Consider the following 20517-nt stretch of genomic DNA (forward strand, 5'->3'; position numbering starts at 1 on the left):
GGGGTGTTGTGGGATTGTCATCCCTTTTGCCAGGACCCCTTCCCGGCTGTACCCTTGCAACCCTCCATGGGTGCTCTGTTTGACCTGTGCTACCCTCCATGGGTGCCCTCCCAGGTTTGCCTGTGCTACCCTCCCTGGGTGCCCTCCCAGGCTTGCTTCCCGAAGATCCCATTTTACTCACTGGTGAGGTTTTCAGTGGTCCTTCCCTGTGGACTCTTCACGGACCCCCCTGGTCCGCCACTCGTCTGTCTCCTGGACAGTCTCGGGAACCCAATCGATCGCCCGGTGCTGGCCGCCACCAAGGGGAGCTGATCACCGAAACTGGGTGAGGCGCGCCCTCAGCTCCGCTCGCTGCCCGCCGCCCCGGACGGTGGAAATATCCCGGACGAGCCCCCAAAACTATGTCAGGAAAATTAATCCACGAACACCAGAGGTTTATGTCCAAAAAGGAGACAGAGGAGTCCTTTTTCTTTATTCGAATAAAGGGAGAGGCCATGGGGCATTCCCATGGGGTCTCTCAAATTTTTGGAGGGCGCAGCCTCCTTTTTATCCTAATTCCCAGCCGCTTGTCCCTTCTCCCTTTCCCTATACGCTGAGGTACTTGAGAGGTACAGGCTTCCTGGAACGCCTGACACCTGGGGTACCTTCCCCCCCCACCCCCAATGCATAATCCCTTCTTAACTTTTATGGAATTCATAGTGTTCTTTCAGTGTCTCTTTGATCTTCTACTGGAATCCATCCCATTGTTTCTGTTGTCTCTCACTGATAGCTACATCTTATCAACTGACCCACAGCTTGTTTGTAAAGACAAGCTCATCATTCCTCTCAGTTATAACCCCAGGTGCCTCCTGTGCCCCAGAGAATGGCCCGGCTCACCTGGCCCGGCCCAGCCTGGCCCGAGCAGCCCAGACTGGCCTCAAGGGATGGGCTCCACTGCCCACTGTGCCCACAGGCCAGGCCCAAGGGCTTGCAAAGGCTTCCTCCCAGCTTTGCAAAACCTCAGCCAAGACTGTCCCCTTTACTGTGCTGGGAAGAGTAAGAAACCCTCTCAATTTAACCCCACTGCACTCTTCATGGGGGATCCCTGCACACCTTAGCAGAGAGCCCAAATTTTCCCTGTGTGCCCCATGAGGTCCAGGCCCAGGTGATGCCACTGAAGGAAATGCGCCCTCACAGCCCAGGGACGCTCAGCATGGGCTCCCCCAGCCCCTCGGGGCCCCACCGCTGGTCACGGCAGCCCCTGCCTGGCTCCTGCCTGCCCACACCATGGTCAGCCCTGCCTGCTGCTGGACATGGAGCTCATCTGGGGCTGGTGCCATGTGGGCCTTTCTGGTGGTACCAGCCGGACACTGGGGTGAGAGCTCCATCTCTTTATTAGAACAAAAAACATGGGCCAACCCCTGCTCTGGTGCACAGGGGATGCCAAATTTCACTCCTGGCCAGGGACCAGGGCCAGGGGGCTCAGGGGCAGAGGGTCTTGCTTGGGAGGTCTGAGTCTTGGGATGCCCTCAAGACGGGGATGCAGCCACAGCACAGCAGATGGGGAGAGATGTGAAGAACGGGGATGACAAGTCAGCTTCTCAGTGACCAAAGTCTTTCACCAGTCTTCTGAAGGTGCAGAGGTTTTCCTGTGGAGAGATGAGGTGGCTGAGGCCCCCAGCTACCGCTGGCACTCAGGGACCCTCCTGCACAGCAGGGCCCAGAGCGGCCAAGGCTCCCCAGCTCAGCTGGAGCTGCTGGCACAGCTTGGCCCAACTGGACAGCTGCCCCTCAAGGCCCCGGCGAGCAGGGGATGGCTCTGGGCAGGGTCCCTGGCCAGGAGCGGGCCCCAGAGCGCCTCTGCCTTTCAAGGGCAATCTCGTCCCCGCTCTTTCTCCTGCCCACCTTGCTTTGTCTCTGCCTGCTGCTCCTGGGGCTGCTCTTGGCCAGGCAGCCTCAGTGGCAGCCAGCACTGGCTGCAGCCCCAGCGGGCTCCACAGGACAAGGCCCCGCAATTAAAAGGCCAATTAAAGGCCTGGGAAGCAGCAGAACTCTCAACAGAGTTATTTGGGCAACCAAGGACTAGCCACAAGTCCACAGCAGCCTCACTGGGAATGTTTCCTGACTATGAGCAGCCTTTCAAGAAGCTGTTTGAGGCGAGATCAGCAAAACACTCACCGTTTTCTCTTCCACCAATACCAGATTCCGGTACAGCATATCATCAGGAAAAGTCCTCCACCAGCCACAATGGCCAGTAACTTAATCAAACCATGTGTTCCCTGGTAGAAAACACTTCTCATGCTTTCCCAGATATTCTGAGCATGTGTTGTGGTGCCGGCTGCATCTGTGGGAGCAGTGGGCAGCGTGAGCCGTGCTGTGCTCCACTGCTGAGCTGGCAGCACGCTGGATACGGCCAGGACATTCTCTGTTTCCCCCAGAGCTGGGGCCTGCAGGCACCTTGCCACGCCTTGGCACAAGACTGCTCAACCCCCTGAGCTTGAATGGCACAATTTCGCTGTGCTGGTCTTCTCCAGGCAATACTTGTCAAAGACATGGATAAGGATCAGGAAAATGCCCAGGGTTTTGGAAATGGTTCTGGGCCACCCCTCTTCCAATCAGACCCTAAACCTGTACTAGGCCGAGACTTGAAATTTTCAGGGGATCTCAAGGTGTGCGTGGCCCATGGTGCAGTTTGGGCTCCCTGTCAGCTGACGCCAAATGCCTTCCTGCAGAGGCTGGGGAGAAGCTGCAGCCAGGCCAGGCTGGGAAACAGCCCTGCAGGCCATGAAAGCAGCAGTGGGGCAGTGAGTCTGAAATGGATCCCTTCCTGCTGTGCCAGGCACGGTGTGTCCAGATGTGCAGAGAAAGCCCCCGGCTGCTGAGTCTCAGGAGAAGGCTGAGGGACATGGACCCACCACAGCGTCCCTCCAGATCATTCAGGATTATGTCCAGGTATTTGAGTTCCTCCATTGCTACATTACTATCTCCTATAGGTTTGTTCTTCTTTCTCAGGGGACCATAATATAAAGTATTTCCATTTCCAAGGAATGGATCCCACGGAACCAGTGCTCAGCCTGTGGGGTCAGCAGGGATGCACCACACACCCCTGTGATGGGAGCTGGGCTTGCTTGCAGAATCCAGCTCAGGAGCTGGGAAAGTCCCCCCTGCAGACACACCTGTAGTTCAACAGCCACAGAAGCTTCTCTCATCTCTGCTGCACAGGCAGCACTGAGCCACAGGAGCAGTGAGGGGATCACGCAGGACGAGGGCACACACGTGCACAGCTCTGTCCTGGCACCTGCAGTGATGCTGCCCTGGCCAAGCCTTGGGCTCTGAGCTGGCAGCTCTCCCAGGGGGAAAGGCCTTCACCTACTCTCAGAATCTTCCTCATTATCAGGCTCAGTAACTGATATGGATGGGGAATCCAGGTCATCTTCATCATCAGGTTCATCTGCAAAGAAATTCAGGACAGAACAGCTCCCGTGAAACTGCTGAAGATTCTTCTTCAGGCTGGAGTGGCAGTGAGTGCACCTGGGTGACTGCTGCCCTCCAAGGCACTCCCTCATCTCTGCCTTACACTCAGGAGCAGGAGCAGGGGGACCACGTGCCTGCAGTGGCCCCACAAAGGGATGGAAGGAGCCCCTTGCATGAAAGTCAGGGGAGAAAGGACTCCCTGGAGCTGCCAGCAGCTCTGAACTGAGCCCCAGGCAGGGCCAGGGCTTGGCAGTGGCAGCTGGAGCAGCTCAGGCTCCCTGGGGCTGGCAAAGGAGCCACACAAGGCACAGCCCCGGGGCACAGCCCTGGGACCGGCCCTTCCCTCTCTGATCTTCTCTGTGGCTGCACAGAGCACACAGAAGGAGACACTGGCATTGCACACGGGAAGAAGATTGACAACTAAATGATCTTTCCTCCCACGGACAGCAATGCTGTGGGATCACTCAGGGCTCCAGAAGGGAGCAGGGCGAGGTTTCCAGAATCCATCAGCCTTCAGACTCTCAAGGGAAATGGAACGTGAGTGAGCTCTTGCCACATTGACACTGATTATTCTGTGTGGAAAGGGACATTGAGAGCTTGCCTCCAGCATCTGGCAAGGTCTTCAAACCACCATCTACCAGCACTTCCAGATGCTCCATGTCACGATCCCAATCTGGAAGGGAACACAGATCAGAACCATTCCATGGTGTGCTGGGATCCCCTTCTGCCTTAGGGAACTGGGCACTGCAAAGGGGTCAGGTAAGGCCATGGGAGCCAGATGTCAATGGACACGGCCAAAGCTGCAGAGGGGCCTGGGGAAAGCTCTGGGCTGGCTCTGGACATTCTCAACACCTTTTCCATGCTCTGTGCAAAATCCCTGAAAGGCAGGCACTGCCAAGTAGCAGAGATGTACAGCTCACGCCTCAGCAGGGCTCAGGCCCAGAGGCCCAGCAATTACCTCCTGGGATTGTGCCTGGCATGGCCTCCCTTCCTGCAGCAGAGGCTGTCCATGAGCCACTGCTTCCTCCAGGAAATGGCACCTACAGCACAGCCTTTGGGTTCATCTCTGGAGGAAGGAAGAGCCACAGCTGGATCAGATAGAACCACTCCACACTGAGGAGGTGGCATGTTCAACTGCAATATTTGTCAAAGTCATGAATAAGGATAAGGAGAAAGGCCAGGTTATTGAGGCTGGCCAGGGCCCTCCCTCCTCCAAACAGCCCCTACACCTGATCTAGCCCAAGACCGGGAAATTGCAAGGGATCTCAGGGTGTGCATGGCCCATGGTGCAGTTTGGGAATCCTGTCAGCTGATGCCAGATGCCTTTCTGCAGAGGCTGGGGAGAAGCTGCAGCCAGGCCAGGCTGGGAAACAGCCCTACAGGCTGTGAAAGCAGCAGTGGGGCAGTGAGTCTGAAATGGATCCCTTCCTGCTGTGCCGGGCACGGTGTGTCCAGATGTGCAGAGAAAGCCCCCGGCTGCTGAGTCTCAGGAGAAGTCTGAGGGACATGGACCCACCATGGCGTCTCTCCAGATCACTCAGCATCTTGTCTCCTGTAGGTTTGTTCCTCCCTCTAGGAGAACCTTAACAGAAAGTATTTCCATTTCCCAGGAATGGATCCCACAGAACCAGTGCTCAGCCTGAGGGCTCAGCAGGGACACACCACTCACCCCTGTGATGGGAGCTGGGGTTGCGTGCAGCAACCAGAAAAGGAGCTTGAAACGTCCTCGCTGCAGACACACCTGTAACTCAACAGCCACAGAAGCTTCTGTCACCTGGTTCATGACAGGCTGTCAATGATTATTCCTTGTTGGGACAGTGAGAACATACCTGCACGGGGCTCCAGAGGCAGAAAATCTTCATGGAGCCAAGCTGCTGGAGAAGCCTTCCTACCCATCTTGTCTGGAAGGGAGCACAGATCAGAATCATTCCATGGTGTGCTGGGATCCCCTTCTGCCTTAGGGAACTGGGCACTGCAAGGGGGTCAGGTAAGGCTGTGGGTGTCAGATGTCAATGGACATGTCCAAAGTTGTAGAGGGGCCTGGGGAGCTCTGGGCTGGCTCTGGTCACTCTCCACCCACTTTGCAGGCCCCATGCAACATCTCTGGAGGGGCAGCAGGACCAGCCCAGAGCCCCTGAGGCCTCTCTCCCTCCCACAGAGGAAACCCTCCCTAAAGCCCTGGGGAAAACCGTCCCCAGTGCTTCCCAGGGAGAAGAGAGGACTGTCCCGGGAAATGGAAGCCAGGCCGCGGGCTCACCTGCTCGTCCTGCTCGCCATGGAGCAGCCTGGGCGGCCCTCTCAGGCAGGGCCACTGCCAGGAGGAGCAGGAGGAGGAGGCACAGAGCAAAGGCCATGGTGCCTTGCCCACTGCCAGTCCTGCAGCTCTTGCTGCCACCACTGTCCTGACACCGCTGTCCCAATGTCAGCACCGCTGCTGCCACCGCCACTGCTGCCGCAATAGTCGTGGTCAAGGACTGACTGCTCGGTCCTCGTGGTGCTGTGCAACCACGGGGCTCTGGGACCTCTGTGACCTCAGAGCCTGCTGTCACCTCAGCCTGCTGTCACCCCAGAGCCTTCTGTGACCTCATGGCCTTGGCTGTACCCTCCAGGTATGCTCCCATCTGTACTAATGGACTGATTGTAAATCTTTGACTTCATCAAAGGGTCACTGCTAAACAAAACCTTGGTTCTGCCTGCTGACATGCTGGTCAGGCAGTGTCACAGGAGATGCTCTTGATGGTTGCCTCTTTTCCTGGGCAGGGGAACCTGTTGAGAGAGGAGATGGCTGAGGTCCCAGCTGCAGCTGGCACACAGGCACCCTCCTGCACACTGCGAGATTCTCACTGTGCTCAAAGTTTCCCTCTGAAGACTAAGAGGTGAATGTGGATGGGCTTAGCAACTGGTCTGCAGGCCAAACAATTGAGGTAGCAAAAGAAGAAATTGAGAAAATACAAGTTTATCCATAGCAAGGAAGAAATCAAGGCCATTAGCATGGAAACCAATAAAAAGGGATATAAGGTGTATTTGCAGTTGTAAGAAATGGAATTGGTTCGTGCTAACTAAATTGTAACTGTTATTAAAGTTGTTATTAGAAACAATCAAGAATCAGTGTTACAAAGCAGATGTACCCCTTTGCAGATGTTACATGTCCAAATTAAGGTACAGGATGTAGTTTAGAAGATAAATGGTGTCTCAAGACCAAAATGGCCTTGAGATGGACCAAAATTAGAACAAATTTAGGCATTGGGCGTAAGGATTAGTAAATATAAAGCTAATTAATAGACTAACATAACACAACGCTTAGTACACACACACAAACCTGTAAGGTTATCCAAAGGACAATGAGGAAGAGGAGAAGCCTTTGGCAAAAGACCACCAAAAGAAGACTGAACACCTCCTAACAACAAGTGAGGAATGTGCTGTGAAGAAAAGTGACGTAAAGTCAGAAAAATTGGAAATAGGAGGAAACTTACAGGAAACATTAATGAATATGTATAAGCATACAGTATATAAGTTTAGCTTGAAGTGCTTTGTTTTGAACGTGAGGCAGGGTGGGAAGCCTCCGTACCCTGGTCGGTTTTGCTTATGCTTTAATCATACTTAATTACTAGCAGATTATATATATAAATTTTAATTTTTTATTAAACTGTATTATTTTACTAAACTGTAATCTTTCATACCACATTACTATTCAGTTTAGTAAATTGTATTCATTTTTAATTAAACTGCCATTAACCCAAGGGACCTAGTTGTCAAAATTCTAATTTCATTTATAAGAATATTTTAACAAAGAAGGCTGTTACAACAACATTGGTATTTAAAGAAACATGACACAACATGAGGTATATTAACAAAGAAGGCACCTTACGGTGACAACATTCTACTGTTCAAACTGTAAAACATCTTTGTGTACTGATCAGGAGGTCACGATTTGCTCTTTACAATCCTGATGCTGAATGTCTCCTGAGGAGGTCTGGTCACAGAGAAGAATGAGCCCCTTGTGAGCTGCCCCTGTTTGGACAACCTGCTCCTCACCCCGAGCCTCAGCATGTCTGACATCGCCCACCTGGGACTGAGATCCCAAAGCATTGAGAACATTTACCAACTTTCCTTTATAATTAAAATCTAATTAATTACTAAAAAAAAAAATTTATTTTTTATAATAATATTATTCTGTATTTTTATAACCTAATTTTTATATTTATATGAAAGAATTGATACATTTTTAGCAACTAAAAACATTATCGGTCCTTGGTTCAAAGTAACACAATTCCCTTCATTAATAATTGGTCACTATTTCTCCCTCTTTATGCTAATTACACCTATTTTTAGTCCTTTCATCATCTTTTTTAATAATTTTCTCAGACAGGGTAAAAGGGACCACTTTGGGGTCCATGGAGATTTTTCTGAGGAACATTTGGGGCAGTTTTAGGTCTGGGGAGGGAATTTAGAGACAACCTGGGGGTCTGGAGGACACTTGGGGGAGCCGGGTGGGCACTTGGAGGGGCACTTAGGGATTCTGTGAGACAATTCGGGGTCCGGGGGAGCACCTGGGCGTCCAGGGGGGCACTTGGAGGTCAGGGAGGGGAATCTGGGGGCCCTTCGGGGTCCGGGCGGGCACTTGGGGGGCTGTAACGGGACTCCATGGGCGCGGGGGATGATGGGGGTTGTAGGCGCCGGTATAATACGGTTTGACGGGGCCGCGGAGCATCACGGGAGTTGTGAGCGTTGCTCCAATGGGTTCCGGTGAGGCGCGGGGCATGACGGGAGATGCAGTCCCGGCTGGAATAGCGCTCTATGGGCGCCGCGGAGCATGATGGGAGATGCAGTCCCGGAAGTGGCTCGGAAGACGTGTTCGGCTTTGTGGGGAACCGCTTGGAGAACACTTTTGCGTCCGAGCTGTGGCTGCAGGTCCTCGGGGCGAATGTATACGGCTCGGGAGCACTTGGGGGGAGCCTGGGGAGCTCTAACCGGGCTCTTTAGGGCGCGGGGTACGGCAGGAGGTTTGGGCGCGGAACTGTGTTCTGGGATGATGTGAGATGAATTCCCAGCAGTGGCTGGAAGGGGCATCTGTGGGATCGGGAGCATTCAGGGATCCAGGGACGCTTTGGGGGGTCCCGAACGGGCGCTGAGGGGTCACTCGGGGATCCTGAAGGGTCTGGGGGACACATGGGACCTAAGGGGGGGTGATACCGGGTTTCTGGGGAGCGCAGGGCATATTCCCAGTTCCTTCCATCATGATCCCATTTGCTCCAACCACTCCCAGTCAGCCTCAGTGTAGCTGGACTCCCTGCCAGTATGATCGTGTTCACTTCCAGCATGATTCCAGTTCATCCCAGTATAAGTCCTGTTGCTTCCAGTTACCCCCAGCATGACCCCAGTTGCTCACAGGTGCTCCCAGTCAGCCTCAGCATGATCTCAGTAACTCCCAGTATATCCCATTTCCCATGAACCTGGTCTCAATTGTCCCCTGCAGTTTCATACTCACTGCCAGTATGTTCCCAGTATGATCCCAGTTTCCCTCAGTGTGATCACAGTCTCTCCTGACATGGGCCCATCTGCTCACAGCTGCTCCCAGTATAATGTCAGTACACAGCCAGTGCAATCTCAGCCACTGCCAGGATGATCCCAGTACAAACCAGTCCCTGCCAGTGCTGCCACTCCTGGGATCCCCCAGCCCTCTCTGTGTTCCCCCCTCCCACATCTCCCCAGAGGAGCCCCGAGGACTGGCAGTCCCCAGCCAGGGTCCCCAGCCAGCCCCAGGTTGGATCTGCAGCCCCCAATTTTCCCAGTTTCCCTCTTCTTCTCCCTGGGCCGGGTTCCCCCCACCCCCAGTGGGTGGGAGCAGCGGAGAGCCCCGCGCTGCCCATCCCGACCTGTCCCAGCTCCATCCCCGCTCCTGCCGTGGGCTGTGAGGGGTTTGGGAACGGGGCACCGAGGGTGTCACTGCTCCTGGGGGAGGAGGAGGAGGGATGGAAAAGCAGGGATGAAGAAGGAGAGTGAGAGGGGATGGAAGTAGGAGAAGAAGCTAGCGTTAGGGAGGAGAAGGAGGAGGGATGGAAGGGGAGGAGAGGGAGGAAAATGTTGGAAATACTCCACAAACCCCTTCATTCTTGTCCCCCTTGGGGATGTGTCCGCCCTTCAAAGAACAGTGGGGGGAAAGGGGTCTCAAAATATATCCAACATGGACCTAAGGTCCATTTTAGACAAAGAAGGCTCAGACTTCTGAGACGTGGTCCTGGGTTCATTGTATGTGGATCACCCGGGGCAAGAAAGAGGCTGAGATTCCTCAGGTGCTGTCTCTTAAACTTGGGGGAGGGAGTGGCCAGGGGATACAGGGAGGCTACAGCCAATGGGATAGGGAAAAGCAAAGGGAGGTTAGGTAGGGACTAACCTTATACAACACCAAGGGTGAGTTCTTCCCTTGGGACATACCATAGTTTTTTAAATTAACTTCAACAGGAAGAGGAGGGACAAAGGAGGATCAGGGAAAGGAGAAGGAACCAAGAGGTCAAGAACTCCCTAAATTTACAGTCCCCCACCTGTGGAATCATCACCCCCCATCCCACAGGTGCCCCGAGAGGGGGAGCTCAGCACAGATATCCTGGGGGATCCATGGTTTGGGTTTTTTGGGACGGGATATTTGCAACTTAAGGACTGCAAAGCTGAGTGGAAAATGCCCCTTGGGGGACACTGGGGAGTTCCCAGCATCCCTAAGTGGGGAGATGGGAACAGGGAACTTCTCAGATTCCTGGCACTCCCAGCAGCCTGGGCAGGGCAGGGACCAAGCAAACGGGAGACCTTCAGTACAAGCGTGACCCCCAGCAGCTGGGACAGGGGACCTCTGAACACCAAAGGGGAGAGACCAGAGATGGGGAACTCCTGGGAGGCATTTTCAGGGCTGAATCTTGGTGTTTGGGAGGTTTTTATGGAAGGCTTGTGATTTCTAGAGATGGACGTGGGCAGGAGGAACCCCCTAACCCAATGTGCTCATGAATTGTATTTCTCCCCAAACCAGAATTTCCCATTCTCAGACCTTGGTCAGATGGAGAAGGAGGCTGCGAGGAAGAGGAAGATGCCCCAGGACACCCAGGCAGGTGAGGAGGAAGTCAGTGCCCCTTTCCCCCTCTCTCCTGCTCCATCTCCCAGCCCAGCATGGCCTCCGGCTGCAGGACAACCCCGCTGCCGACGCCGTCCTGCCGGGGACACACTGGAGGGATCTCCTTCCCCTTCCCTCTGGCACGGAGGCAAATCCCATCCTCTCCTTGTCCTTCCTCCCCCAGACAAGGAGCTGAGGATGGAGACCAGGGAGGACAAATCCCTACAGCAGAACCTGGTGGAAGAGGCCGTTTTGAGCAGCTCCACGGTGCAGGAATCCAATGGGGAGGAAAAGCCCCAACGACCCCGCAGGAGAAAGGGCTCCAAACCCATCCCAGGGTGCTCTGAGGAGGAAAGACCCACCCTGTGCCAGGAAGGCGGCCGGAGATCCAGCCAGGGCTCTGAGCTGGTGGTCCATGATCAGCTTCAGGATGGGGAGAAGCGCTACAAGTGCTTGGAGTGTGGGAAGAGCTTCAGCCGGAGCAACAGCCTGATCCGCCACCAGATGATCCACACTAGGGAATGGCCCTATCAGTGTGGGGAATGTGGGAAGGGCTTCAGCTTCAACTCTGACCTCGTCATCCACCAGCGCGTCCACACTGGGGAGAGGCCCTACGAGTGTCCTGAGTGTGGGAAGAGGTTTCGGACCAGCCCCCATCTCCTTAGACACCAGCGGATTCACACAGATGAGAGGCCCTTTCACTGCCCCGACTGTGGGGAGGGCTTCAAGCAAAGCTCCCACCTCATCAGGCACCAGCGCATCCACACTGGGGAGAGGCCCTACGAGTGTGGGGAATGTGGGAAGAGCTTCAGCCAGAGCTTTAGCCTGATCTGCCACCAGAGGACACACACCGGAGTTCAGCCCTATCAGTGTGGGGAATGTGGGATGACCTTCAGCCAGAGGTCCCAACTGACCATCCACCAGATGATCCACACTGGGGAGAGGCCCTACGAGTGTCCCCAGTGTGGGAAGAGGTTTCAGACCAGCTCCACTCTCCTCGTGCACCAGCGGATTCACACGGATGAGAGGCCCTTCCGCTGCCCCAACTGCAGGAAGGGCTTCAAGCAAAACTCCCACCTCGTCACCCATCAGTGCATCCACACTGGGGAGAGGCCCTATGAGTGTCCCCAGTGTGGGAAGAGCTTCTCAGACAGGTCTAACTTGGCCAGACACCAATGGAGGCACCGGTAAGGGAGGCCCTGCGAGTGCCCCAAGTGGAGGAAGAGCTTCGTGTGCTGCCCCAGCTCCATCCCCAATCAGAGGACCCACGTTGGGCCGAGCTCTGATGACCCACGTTCCCAGTGATCTGTGTTGGCAACACACTGGGTTGCTGGTCATTCTGGTTTGGTTCTATTTTTGATTCATCTGCATTCCTGTAAAACAGACAAAATCGGGGCAAAATCTATGAATTCATCAAAGGCAACTAAAGCCTCACTTTTCACTAGTGCTTTAAGGGAATCTGGGATTCAAGGAGATACTTGGGAGTATTTGGGGATTTTGGGGGTATTTGGTGGAGTTGTCTCCACTTCTTGGCACTCAAAGAGATGAGAGGGTTCTATCTGTCACCTCAAAACCACTCAATGCCACTGAAAACTACTCAGTCCCACCCAAAATTACTGGATTCCACAGCCCCTCAGGGTGTGATATCTTAAGTTTTAGCTTTCATATTTTTCATATTCTGCACTGCCTAGGTTTGTAGTTTTGAACTTCCTATTAAGTGTTAGTGAGCTCTCTTCACAGAGTAGGTAGACAAAACAATTCCTTTTCTAGCTTGATATCAAGGACAATTGTTACAAGTTCCAGGCCCAAAAGCATAAACAAGGGTGGACTGAAGAGAGAAAACAGGAAGGATGGGACTTGATCATCTGAAGCTGTAACTGGACAATGAACTCCAATATCCAGATGAACCTGAACTTCTAAAAATGTGAGACCTCATGATCAGTTGTCCATTTTTGTGACCATTTTTGGTCCATCTTGGATGTAGCCCTGGCCAGGTTCTTGTGCTGCTCTAGATGTATCATTTAAGGCCTTTTAATAAACTTTATTCTTAACTCTGGCCTCTGTTCTAGGTCAGCCTTCTGAAGGCATCAGGTGGAATGGGGTTGGAAGGGGATTGGGTGAAGTGGGATGCAGATCAGGAGGGGTGAGATGAGGATTGGGAGGTGTGAAATTGGGGAAATCGGGATTGGGAAGTGGGTCTTGATGTCCAGCAGGGATGGGATGGGTTGGGATTGGGACTGGGGAGGTGGGGTGGGATCTGGAATGAGACAGCCAAAGTTTGGGGATGATGAATGGAGCAGGAGGCCATTACTGAGTGAGTTTTTGTGTGAGGTGCCCCTGCCCAGGGAGGCAAGGATTGAGTTTCAAATGAACACTGTTAAAGTGAGTGGCATGGGCAAGAGGGAATTCCATCCCTCTGCCTCAGAGGTTGGGCCCTGCAAGCCCAGGAAGAAACTCCACCCTGGACCCTTTGTAGGGTGGCAGCCCAGGGATTTCTGATTTGGTTTGGGCCCCTGGGGTTTCTCCCTTGCTGTGTTCCCAGTGGTCCCTGACCTTGAACTCCACCCTGGTTCTCAAACCCCATTTCCCTGCCTCTGTTTGGGGCTGTCTCTGGATCTGAGTTTGTTCCTGAGCTGAATAAATGGTTTCCTGAGCAGAATCCCATCTCGTTGGTGTCCCATGCCTGTTCCTGGTAAATGTGGTCTCTCTGGACATGATCCTGCAGCCCTGGAATGCAAGACCCTGCAAACTCAAGACCCGCCTGTTAAGTCCAATCTTAAGGCAGGAATCAGACAGCACACCAATGTGATGTGGAACTGAGACCTTTATTTCTTGCTCTTGCATTACTTATATAGTTTTTGCCAAGCATCTAAAAATAGAATACAAGCTTATAGCTCTAGTTTATAACACTGTTTTCGTTCTTCTCTAAACACGTTACTATCCTTATCTTAAAGCAAATTACTAGATGCTTGCAGACCTTTGTGATCTTTCTTTTTGCTCAACGAGCAGGAATACTTATCACCTTGTTTTCTTTGGCAGTCTACTGTTGGGGTCAGCATGCTCTGTAAAGAGGCTGTAAGCTAAGCACACCTGCAAAAGCCTCAACACCCGCCCTTGACCCCCTAAAAATCCCAAAATTCCCTGAAATTCACCCAAATCTCCCCAAATTCCCTTAACTTCCCTAAACTGGCCTTTTTGTTCCCTCTGCTGCCTCTGCAGATGGTGTCTTGGGGACACCCCCAGGAATTTGCAGGGGGTCTCTCCTCCCCTGCCACCCCCAAAAACCCACTGCTTCTGGGAAAAAAATTCCCCAAAATCCCTTTGATTCAAGGGGGAGTTCCCCATTTTTTATGCATTTTTTGGGGGTTCCCCCCAAATTTTTCATTTTTTTTTTACCTTTTTTTGCCAGTTTTTTTTTTTGTTTTGGCATTTTTCAAAATGAAATCTTTTGGGGGGGGGTCCCCCAATTTTTTTGGGGGGGTCCCTCAATTTTTTCCTGGGAATTTGACCCCTCCCTCGATATATCCTTTGCCCCCCTCCCCCCAAATTGGGTTGTGGGGATTTTTTTTTTTTTATTTTTTTTTTTTCTGTTTTTCTTTATTTTACCTTTTCTCCCCTTTTTTTTTCTTTTTTCCTCTTTTAATTTATTTGCACTTAATTTGGGGGGCTCAGGGGCAGGAATTTTGGGGAATGGTTGTCTGGGGGGGCTAGAAAATTTGGGGAGACGCCCATCCCCCCAAAAAACAGGAAAAATCACAGGAATTCTGGTGTTTTCCCCCCATCCCAAGGTGTGAAAATATGAAATAAAAAAATACGTTCTCAACTTTTCCGATGATTTTTGGGGAGGGAGTTGCAATTCTGGGGGGAGGTTTGGGGAGGAGTTGCTGTTTTTTTTGCAGAGGAGTCTCCCAGGTTTTGGGGTGGAATTTTGGAATTTGGGGGAATTTGGAAGTTTTGGGGGAAATTTGGGGTGTTGGGGAGAAACTTTGAGGGTCCTGGGGGAATTTCGAAGTTTTAGGGCAGACATTTTAGGATTTTTTTTGTAACATTTGGGTGTAGGTGGAGGAAATTTGGGGTTTTAGGGAGATCTTTGTTTCTTAGGGGGAGGATTTGGGGTTTTGGGAAAGAAATTAGGGTTTGGGGGGGAAATCTGGTGGTTTTGGGGGAAATTTGGGGGGGGAGAATTTTGGGGGTTTTGATGAATTCTGGGGTTTTGAGGGGAAATTTGGGTTTGGGAGGAAATTTGGAGTTTTGGGGTGGGATTTTGAGTCTTGGGTGGATTTGGGACTTTGGGGGGAGTATGGGGGTTTTGGGGTTTTTGGGGTGATTTGTGAGGAATTTTGGTATTTTTGGGGAGGAATTTGGTGGTTTTGGGGGGAAATTCAGGGGTCCTGGGGGGTTTCTGATTTTGGGAAGGGGATTTTGGGAGAATTTTTTGGGTTTTGGGGGAATTTCCATTGATGGGGAGGGGTCTTGATCCCATTGAGAAGGGGCATTTTGGGGAGGCCTGAATCTGGGGGGGGTCTCAGGGAGGATTCCCCATTTTGGGGCAGGGTTTGGGGTGGATTTAGGGGGATTTTCCAGCGATGGGGAGGCATCTTGGGGGTGGGATTTGGGGAGGGGTCTCATCAGAGCACCATCCTGAGCTGGAAGTGGGGGGGATGTTGGGAGTGGAATTTGGGGAGGATCTGGGGGGAGATTATCCAGCCATGGGGAAGTGTCCTGGTCCTAGGGCAGTTCCTGAATTTGGGGAGCAGTCTGGAATTTGGGGAGGTCTCATTGGGGCAGCAGGTGGAGCTGGAAGTGGGGCCTGATGTTGGCAAAGCCGCTCTCCAGGGGTGCCGTGGGCAGCTCCTCGGGGGGTGCCAGGGGTCGCGGCCGCAGGCGCTGCAGCAGCGAGGTCAGGAACAGGAACAGCTCTGCCTGCACCAGCGCCTCCCCCAGGCACAGCCACTGCCCTGTGGGGAGGGGGCGTCAGCACCGCCCCACCACAAAGGGTCGGGGGTCCCAAAAGGGTCTGGGAGTCTCTAGAGGGTCTGGGGTCCCAAAGGGGTGAGGGTCTCTAGAGGGACTGCGGGTCCCAAAAGGGGCTGGGAGTCCAAAAGGGGCTGGGGGTTTCAGGGATTGGGGATTCCAAAAGGGCCAAGGGGATTCCAAAGGGCCTGGGGACTTTGGGGGCTATGGGATCCCAAAAGGGTCTGGGGTCCCAAGAGGGTCTGGGCTACCCCAAAAAGGGTCTGGGGGGTCCCTAAAGGGTCTGGAAGCTTTGGGATTGGGGTCCAAAAATGGTCTGGGTGTTTCAGGGGTGAGGGTCCCAAATGAGTCTGGGGTCCCTACCCCAAGGAATTTTGGGATTGTGGTAGGGTCCCACCACAAAGGAATTTGGGGATTTTTGGGATTCCAGAAGGATTTAGGACCCCACCCCAAGGATTTATGGGATTTTTGGGGTGCCCACTGGCCGAGAAGGGCACAAAGGCCTCGTTGCACTGGAACTGACCCTGCTCATCCAGGAAGTTCCCAGGGTCAAATTTTGGGGATTTTTGAAGGGGTTTGTATAGGGGTTGTATAGGACTGAGCTCAGCAAGGGGTAAATGTCTGTGCCCTATGGGGTCAGGTGTGGGGCCAGAAGGGTCATTTGGGGTCAGGTGTGGGATCAGAGGGGTCCTTTAGAGTAATTTGGGGTTATTTGTGGTGATTTGGGGTCATTGGTGTCATTTGGGGTTACTAGGGTGCAAGAGACAGTCCAAAGTTTCCCTCATCTGCCTCACAACCATTGCAAGAACAGAGACCAACACCCTGAAGAACCCAAGGGACTTTGTGCAGGGGTTCTGGCCTGGTTGAGGTGGAAGCTTGCCAGGTGATGGTTTGCAGGTGTGCTTGTTGTGCTGTCAAGGTACACTGCCTTCATTCCTGCTGCTGAGCAGGGACTTGTAAGGAGCGGCCTGTTCGGTACCTTACACCTGCTTCCCAGAGCAAGGGGTCTCATCACAATAGCCTGGGAATTTCTCCACCTCTTGGCCAGCTGCCCCTTGCTTTGAAACAGACTGTAAAAATGACTTTTGCAAGTTACTTTCTTCAAGAGAGATCTCCCCATGGAAGAAGACATGGGCGACCCCGTCTTGTCTGTTGGTAGCTATAACCTCCCCCCTTTTTCTCTTTGCATTTTGCCTCTTTATCCCTCTCTCCCTCTCTCTCTCTCTCCCTCTTCTCTATCACATAACCCATGTTGCTGGAACTAAAATAAAGGTGCATTAGTGCTGTTGTGATTTAAACTGAAATCCCTTGGTGTCTGTTTTGTAATCTGAGATCAAACGAACCTCTCACAATTTCCTCTTGTGTTAGTGGATTGTGACACTCAGCAGCGGGGGTGACCCAAGGTGCGGCTTAGAGCAAATGCTCTACAGCACAAGGATATTGGTAGGCATATGATGGAGGCAAGGATGAGGAGGAGACTTCCAGTATGGGTTCCAAAGGCTTTTACTCAGCAAAAATATATACTCTGCTCAGTTTTGGGAGCTTGTCTTACAGCAGCTATAGAAACTTGCTTTAAGCAAAAAGGTGAGGAAAGAACTATAATGGACTCCTTTCAAAACCTAGTTGAAATTTTGCAAAAACAATTAGATGAAGAAAGGAATGAGATCCATCTCTTGTCAGTGGCCCGAAGAGAGGAATGCGTTAAAAATTCAAAGAATGCTTACTCACCAAAGAAACAGTGGAGAGGGAAACACCTCTCATTAATCAAATTTACCCTCAAGAAGAACTAACTGATGAAAAATTGTGGGGAGCACTGCTGTCCTAGCTTGAAACCTTTAATTAAAACAGAATATAATCATATCAATGATGAAGATCTTGATTCGCATACAACCACTAAAGAAATCCCGTACACTGCGGCTGAATTGGCTGAGCTGAAAAAGGAGTACGGGCATCTCCCCCACGAGTCAGAGACAGAATACATATTGCATCTCTCACTGGAGGAGATCAGATTTGACTGACAGAACAAGAAGCCAGTGGGTACTGGGGACATGGGGTCTTCTCATCAGCAGGAGACAGATGTAACCCTTGGTCCCCAACTCAGCACACAGCTTATTGGGCAGCAGGGCTTAATCCATTGGAAAGGGGAGACCCTGTAGCTATAGTTGGTACCCCCGACCAACTACTGGAACACATGCACAAAGCTGCCTGCTTGCAAATGATACATGACAGAAAATTAACTACTGGCTATGAATCACCAATGCAATTACCTGTGATGACCCCTTTAATTCAAAGCCTTCCAGAATCACATAAAGCTATAGCAATTTTCCTTCAAAAAACCATAGCAGCTATAACTCCTGTTGTTGGCAATAAAATAAGAGTGCACTATTGCTGTGATTTAAACTGAAATCCCTTTGTGTCCTTTTGCACTGTGAGATCAAACGCATCTCTCATGATTCCCGCCTGTGTTAGCGGATCATGACAGAGCCCTCAGCAATCCAGGCAGCAACACAGGCAGGAGGACACAGATGGCACTTCATGGCTGGGACAGGGCTTGTGGCTTCAGCAGAACCACCAAACGCCAAGGGGCTTCTGGCCGTTTTCCCTGCACCACTGCACGCCTGGGCAGCTTGCAGAGCACAAGCCCCCTTTTCACCCTCTTCCCCTATGCCCCGCACACCCTGGGCAGCAAAAGAAAGCTCCTGGGAGTCTGTCTATTATAACATATCCTATATCATTTACATCCTAAAGAAAAACAAAAAAGAAAAGAACAATCTTTGAAGGAAAAAAAGTCCCTGCTGGCTGCTCATATGGCCCCAGCAGACAGAGCCTACCAGATCAGCGCTCTGCAGAGCTCCAGCAGCACAGACAGCTGAGGCCAGACTGACGAGGCCATGACCTCCACGCCCTGCGGAGCTGATCTTGAAGCCTGTGGAACATGGAGATTGGAGCATGGTCTCCTGCCCTGAGAAGGCACAATGTCTGAAGTGCCAGGCTTCCAACCTCCAGGCTGCTGTCATATGCAGTGTCTTCAAAGGCTGGAAGAGAGACGAACAGAGCCATGGTCAGATCCCAGAGCTGTGGGGGCCCAGCGAGAGCCCCCTGCCAGGGCCATGCCAGCCGGCTCTTGCCTTGGCCAGGAGGGAGCAGGGACCAAGGGGGTCAGCCTGAAGCTGCTGGCCACAAATGCCCCACGTGGCCCTGAAATCTCACTGTACTCTGCCCACGCTGCCTCTCATCCACACATTGAGCAGAGCCCTCCGCAGCCAGGCCAGGGCTTGCAGCTCTCCCCGCCAGCCCCGCTGACAGCCCGCTGCCCTCACTCACCCTCACAAACGAGCAGCATATCTTTCTTCTTCTCCCTCAGCTGCTCCCCGGCCATCCCTGAGAACACAGAGCCTGTCAGGGTCCCAGCAGCACAGCTCCCTGCCAGCGGCGCTGCCAGCCCTGTGGCCACACGGCCTCCTGCCCCGGCAGGGCTCAGCCCGGGCCCGTACCGCACCCTGACCCAGCCCAAGGGCACGGCTGCCAGAGGCCGGCAGCAGCAGCCCCGAGGGCAGCCGGGGCTCCAGGGCGCCGGGCCCGGGTGCCGCTGCCGGGGCAGCAGCCGGGACTGGGGCCGAGCTGCGGCGGGGCCGGGAGGGAGCAGGATCTCCTGTGGGCTCTGCAGGTACGGCAGGGCCCGGCACAGGTGCTCGGCCGCTCGGTTCCTGTCCTGTGCCAGCTGGAGAGAGCGGCAGGAGGGAAGGGTTGGCGCGGGCTCTGCCCCTCGGACGGGCGCTGCTGCCTGCGGCCAGCCCCGGCCTCCCGTGCCCGGCCAGCCCTGAGGCCCGGCCAGCAGCCGCTGGCGCCGGGCTCTGGAGGGGGCAGAGGGCCGGCTGCTGCCCGGGGAGCCGCGGTGCCGGCCCGGCCCGCAGCCCCGCTGGGCCGGGGCACCATCGGCACCCGGCTTGTGGGCACAGGAGCCTGGAGAAGAAGCCGTGCTGCTCCCGGGTGCAGCAGTGGGCAGGGGCGCAGCTGCCAGCCCCACACACTGGGCACCGGGGACAGGGGACTTCTCCAGGCTGAGGCTGGGCCATCCAGGCCGTCCTTATCAGGCCTTCGCTGAACTTCCAGAGTTTCTTACCCAGCAGCAGCATCTGTTCAATATCCCTCCTGTTATAAATTTGTATTGTGATATTGGCTTTCGCAGATGAATATTATATAGTAAATACTTTTTAGCTATGCTAACAAGTCTTAAGTTTAAAAGAATTTCCTAGGTACAAGGCAAGGAAACCTCAGAGGGAAGGACACTGGGGCCCAAACTGTTATCAGCAGCAGGAAATGGAGAGCAAACTGTTACCAAAAAGCCGGTACCAGGACGTTGGCAAGGGGGAAAGATATGAAGCCCATCTGCTCTCTGAGGAAGTATAAGGGGCCTGGACTCTTATCAACAAGTGACCATCTGCAGCAGAAAGGAAACCAAAAACTCCAAAATAATGCTGACCAGCTAGACCAGCAAAGTTATGCTGACCAGCAGAAAATAACATGATCCAAGAAGGTGGAACCAGGGAGGGGACATGCTTGAATATGCATTAACCTCTCACAGCAAGGATGGGATAAAAAGGACACTCCTGAGATACCAGGTGTGTTCCTGGTAACCCACCAGGGCACCCGGCCGTTCTAACCCTTTGCTTTATTTCTTTTGTCTCCTAATTGTCTTTTGTTTATATTAAATTCTTTTTATAATTTATTAAGTGAATCTCGTTTTTAAGACTCCTCTTCAGGAATCTGGCTGAAGAATGCAGCGTTTCCCAGGACACCTGGAGAGCAGCAGAGACCGGAGATGGCCCCACAAGCCCAGGCACAGGACCCACATTCGTGTGCCAAGGCCTGGAGGTGCCCAGGGCAGGAGGCAGCCGAGCCCTCTCCCAGGGTGCCACTGGCAGCCCAGGTGTCCTCACCTCTGCCACATGATGGTTCTGGTCATGGCAGTGGAAGAAGAGTGGGAGCAG

General features: G+C 53.1%; 1 protein-coding gene and 2 long non-coding RNA genes across 5 annotated transcripts; 1 reads left to right on the forward strand and 2 right to left on the reverse strand.

The window, feature by feature from the left end:
* Nucleotides 1-1355: 1355 nt before the first annotated feature.
* Nucleotides 1356-5935, reverse strand: LOC147646338 (uncharacterized). 3 transcript variants are annotated; one of them, XR_015281900.1, is made up of 7 exons: nt 5711-5935; nt 5283-5354; nt 5123-5194; nt 4412-4519; nt 4055-4126; nt 3156-3430; nt 1356-1628 (listed from the first exon to the last, which is right to left on the reverse strand). It is a non-coding gene; the product is annotated as an uncharacterized LOC147646338 (long non-coding RNA). The 3 variants fall into 3 exon arrangements; XR_015281901.1 differs by lacking the exon at nt 4055-4126 and having other exon boundaries at nt 2158-3430; XR_015281902.1 differs by lacking the exon at nt 4055-4126 and having other exon boundaries at nt 2158-3430; nt 5283-5425; nt 5711-5933.
* Nucleotides 5936-6772: 837 nt separating this feature from the next.
* LOC147646339 (uncharacterized) lies at nt 6773-19324 on the reverse strand. Its single transcript, XR_015281903.1, has 3 exons — nt 18851-19324; nt 18358-18561; nt 6773-6872 (listed from the first exon to the last, which is right to left on the reverse strand). It is a non-coding gene; the product is annotated as an uncharacterized LOC147646339 (long non-coding RNA).
* Nucleotides 8290-12608, forward strand: LOC147646340 (uncharacterized). The gene is made up of 3 exons (XM_086873599.1): nt 8290-8364; nt 10472-10550; nt 10737-12608. Exons 2-3 carry the CDS (start codon nt 10499-10501, stop codon nt 11741-11743), a joined length of 1059 nt encoding a protein of 352 aa, XP_086729725.1. The 5' UTR covers nt 8290-8364; nt 10472-10498; the 3' UTR covers nt 11744-12608.
* Nucleotides 19325-20517: the final 1193 nt, after the last annotated feature.

The sequence above is a fragment of the Cyanistes caeruleus genome, unplaced genomic scaffold, assembly GCF_971803275.1.
Source record: "Cyanistes caeruleus unplaced genomic scaffold, bCyaCae1.hap1.1 HAP1_SCAFFOLD_101, whole genome shotgun sequence".
Taxonomy (NCBI): Eukaryota; Metazoa; Chordata; class Aves; order Passeriformes; family Paridae; genus Cyanistes; species Cyanistes caeruleus.

Excerpts from the sequence above, each read along its gene's own strand:
- LOC147646340 (XM_086873599.1), top strand. The coding sequence starts at position 10,499 with ATGGAGAAGGAGGCTGCGAGGAAGAGGAAGATGCCCCAGGACACCCAG. Across the intron at positions 10,551-10,736 it reads GCCCCAGGACACCCAGGCAG|ACAAGGAGCTGAGGATGGAG; the intron begins GTGAGGAGGAAG and ends TTCCTCCCCCAG.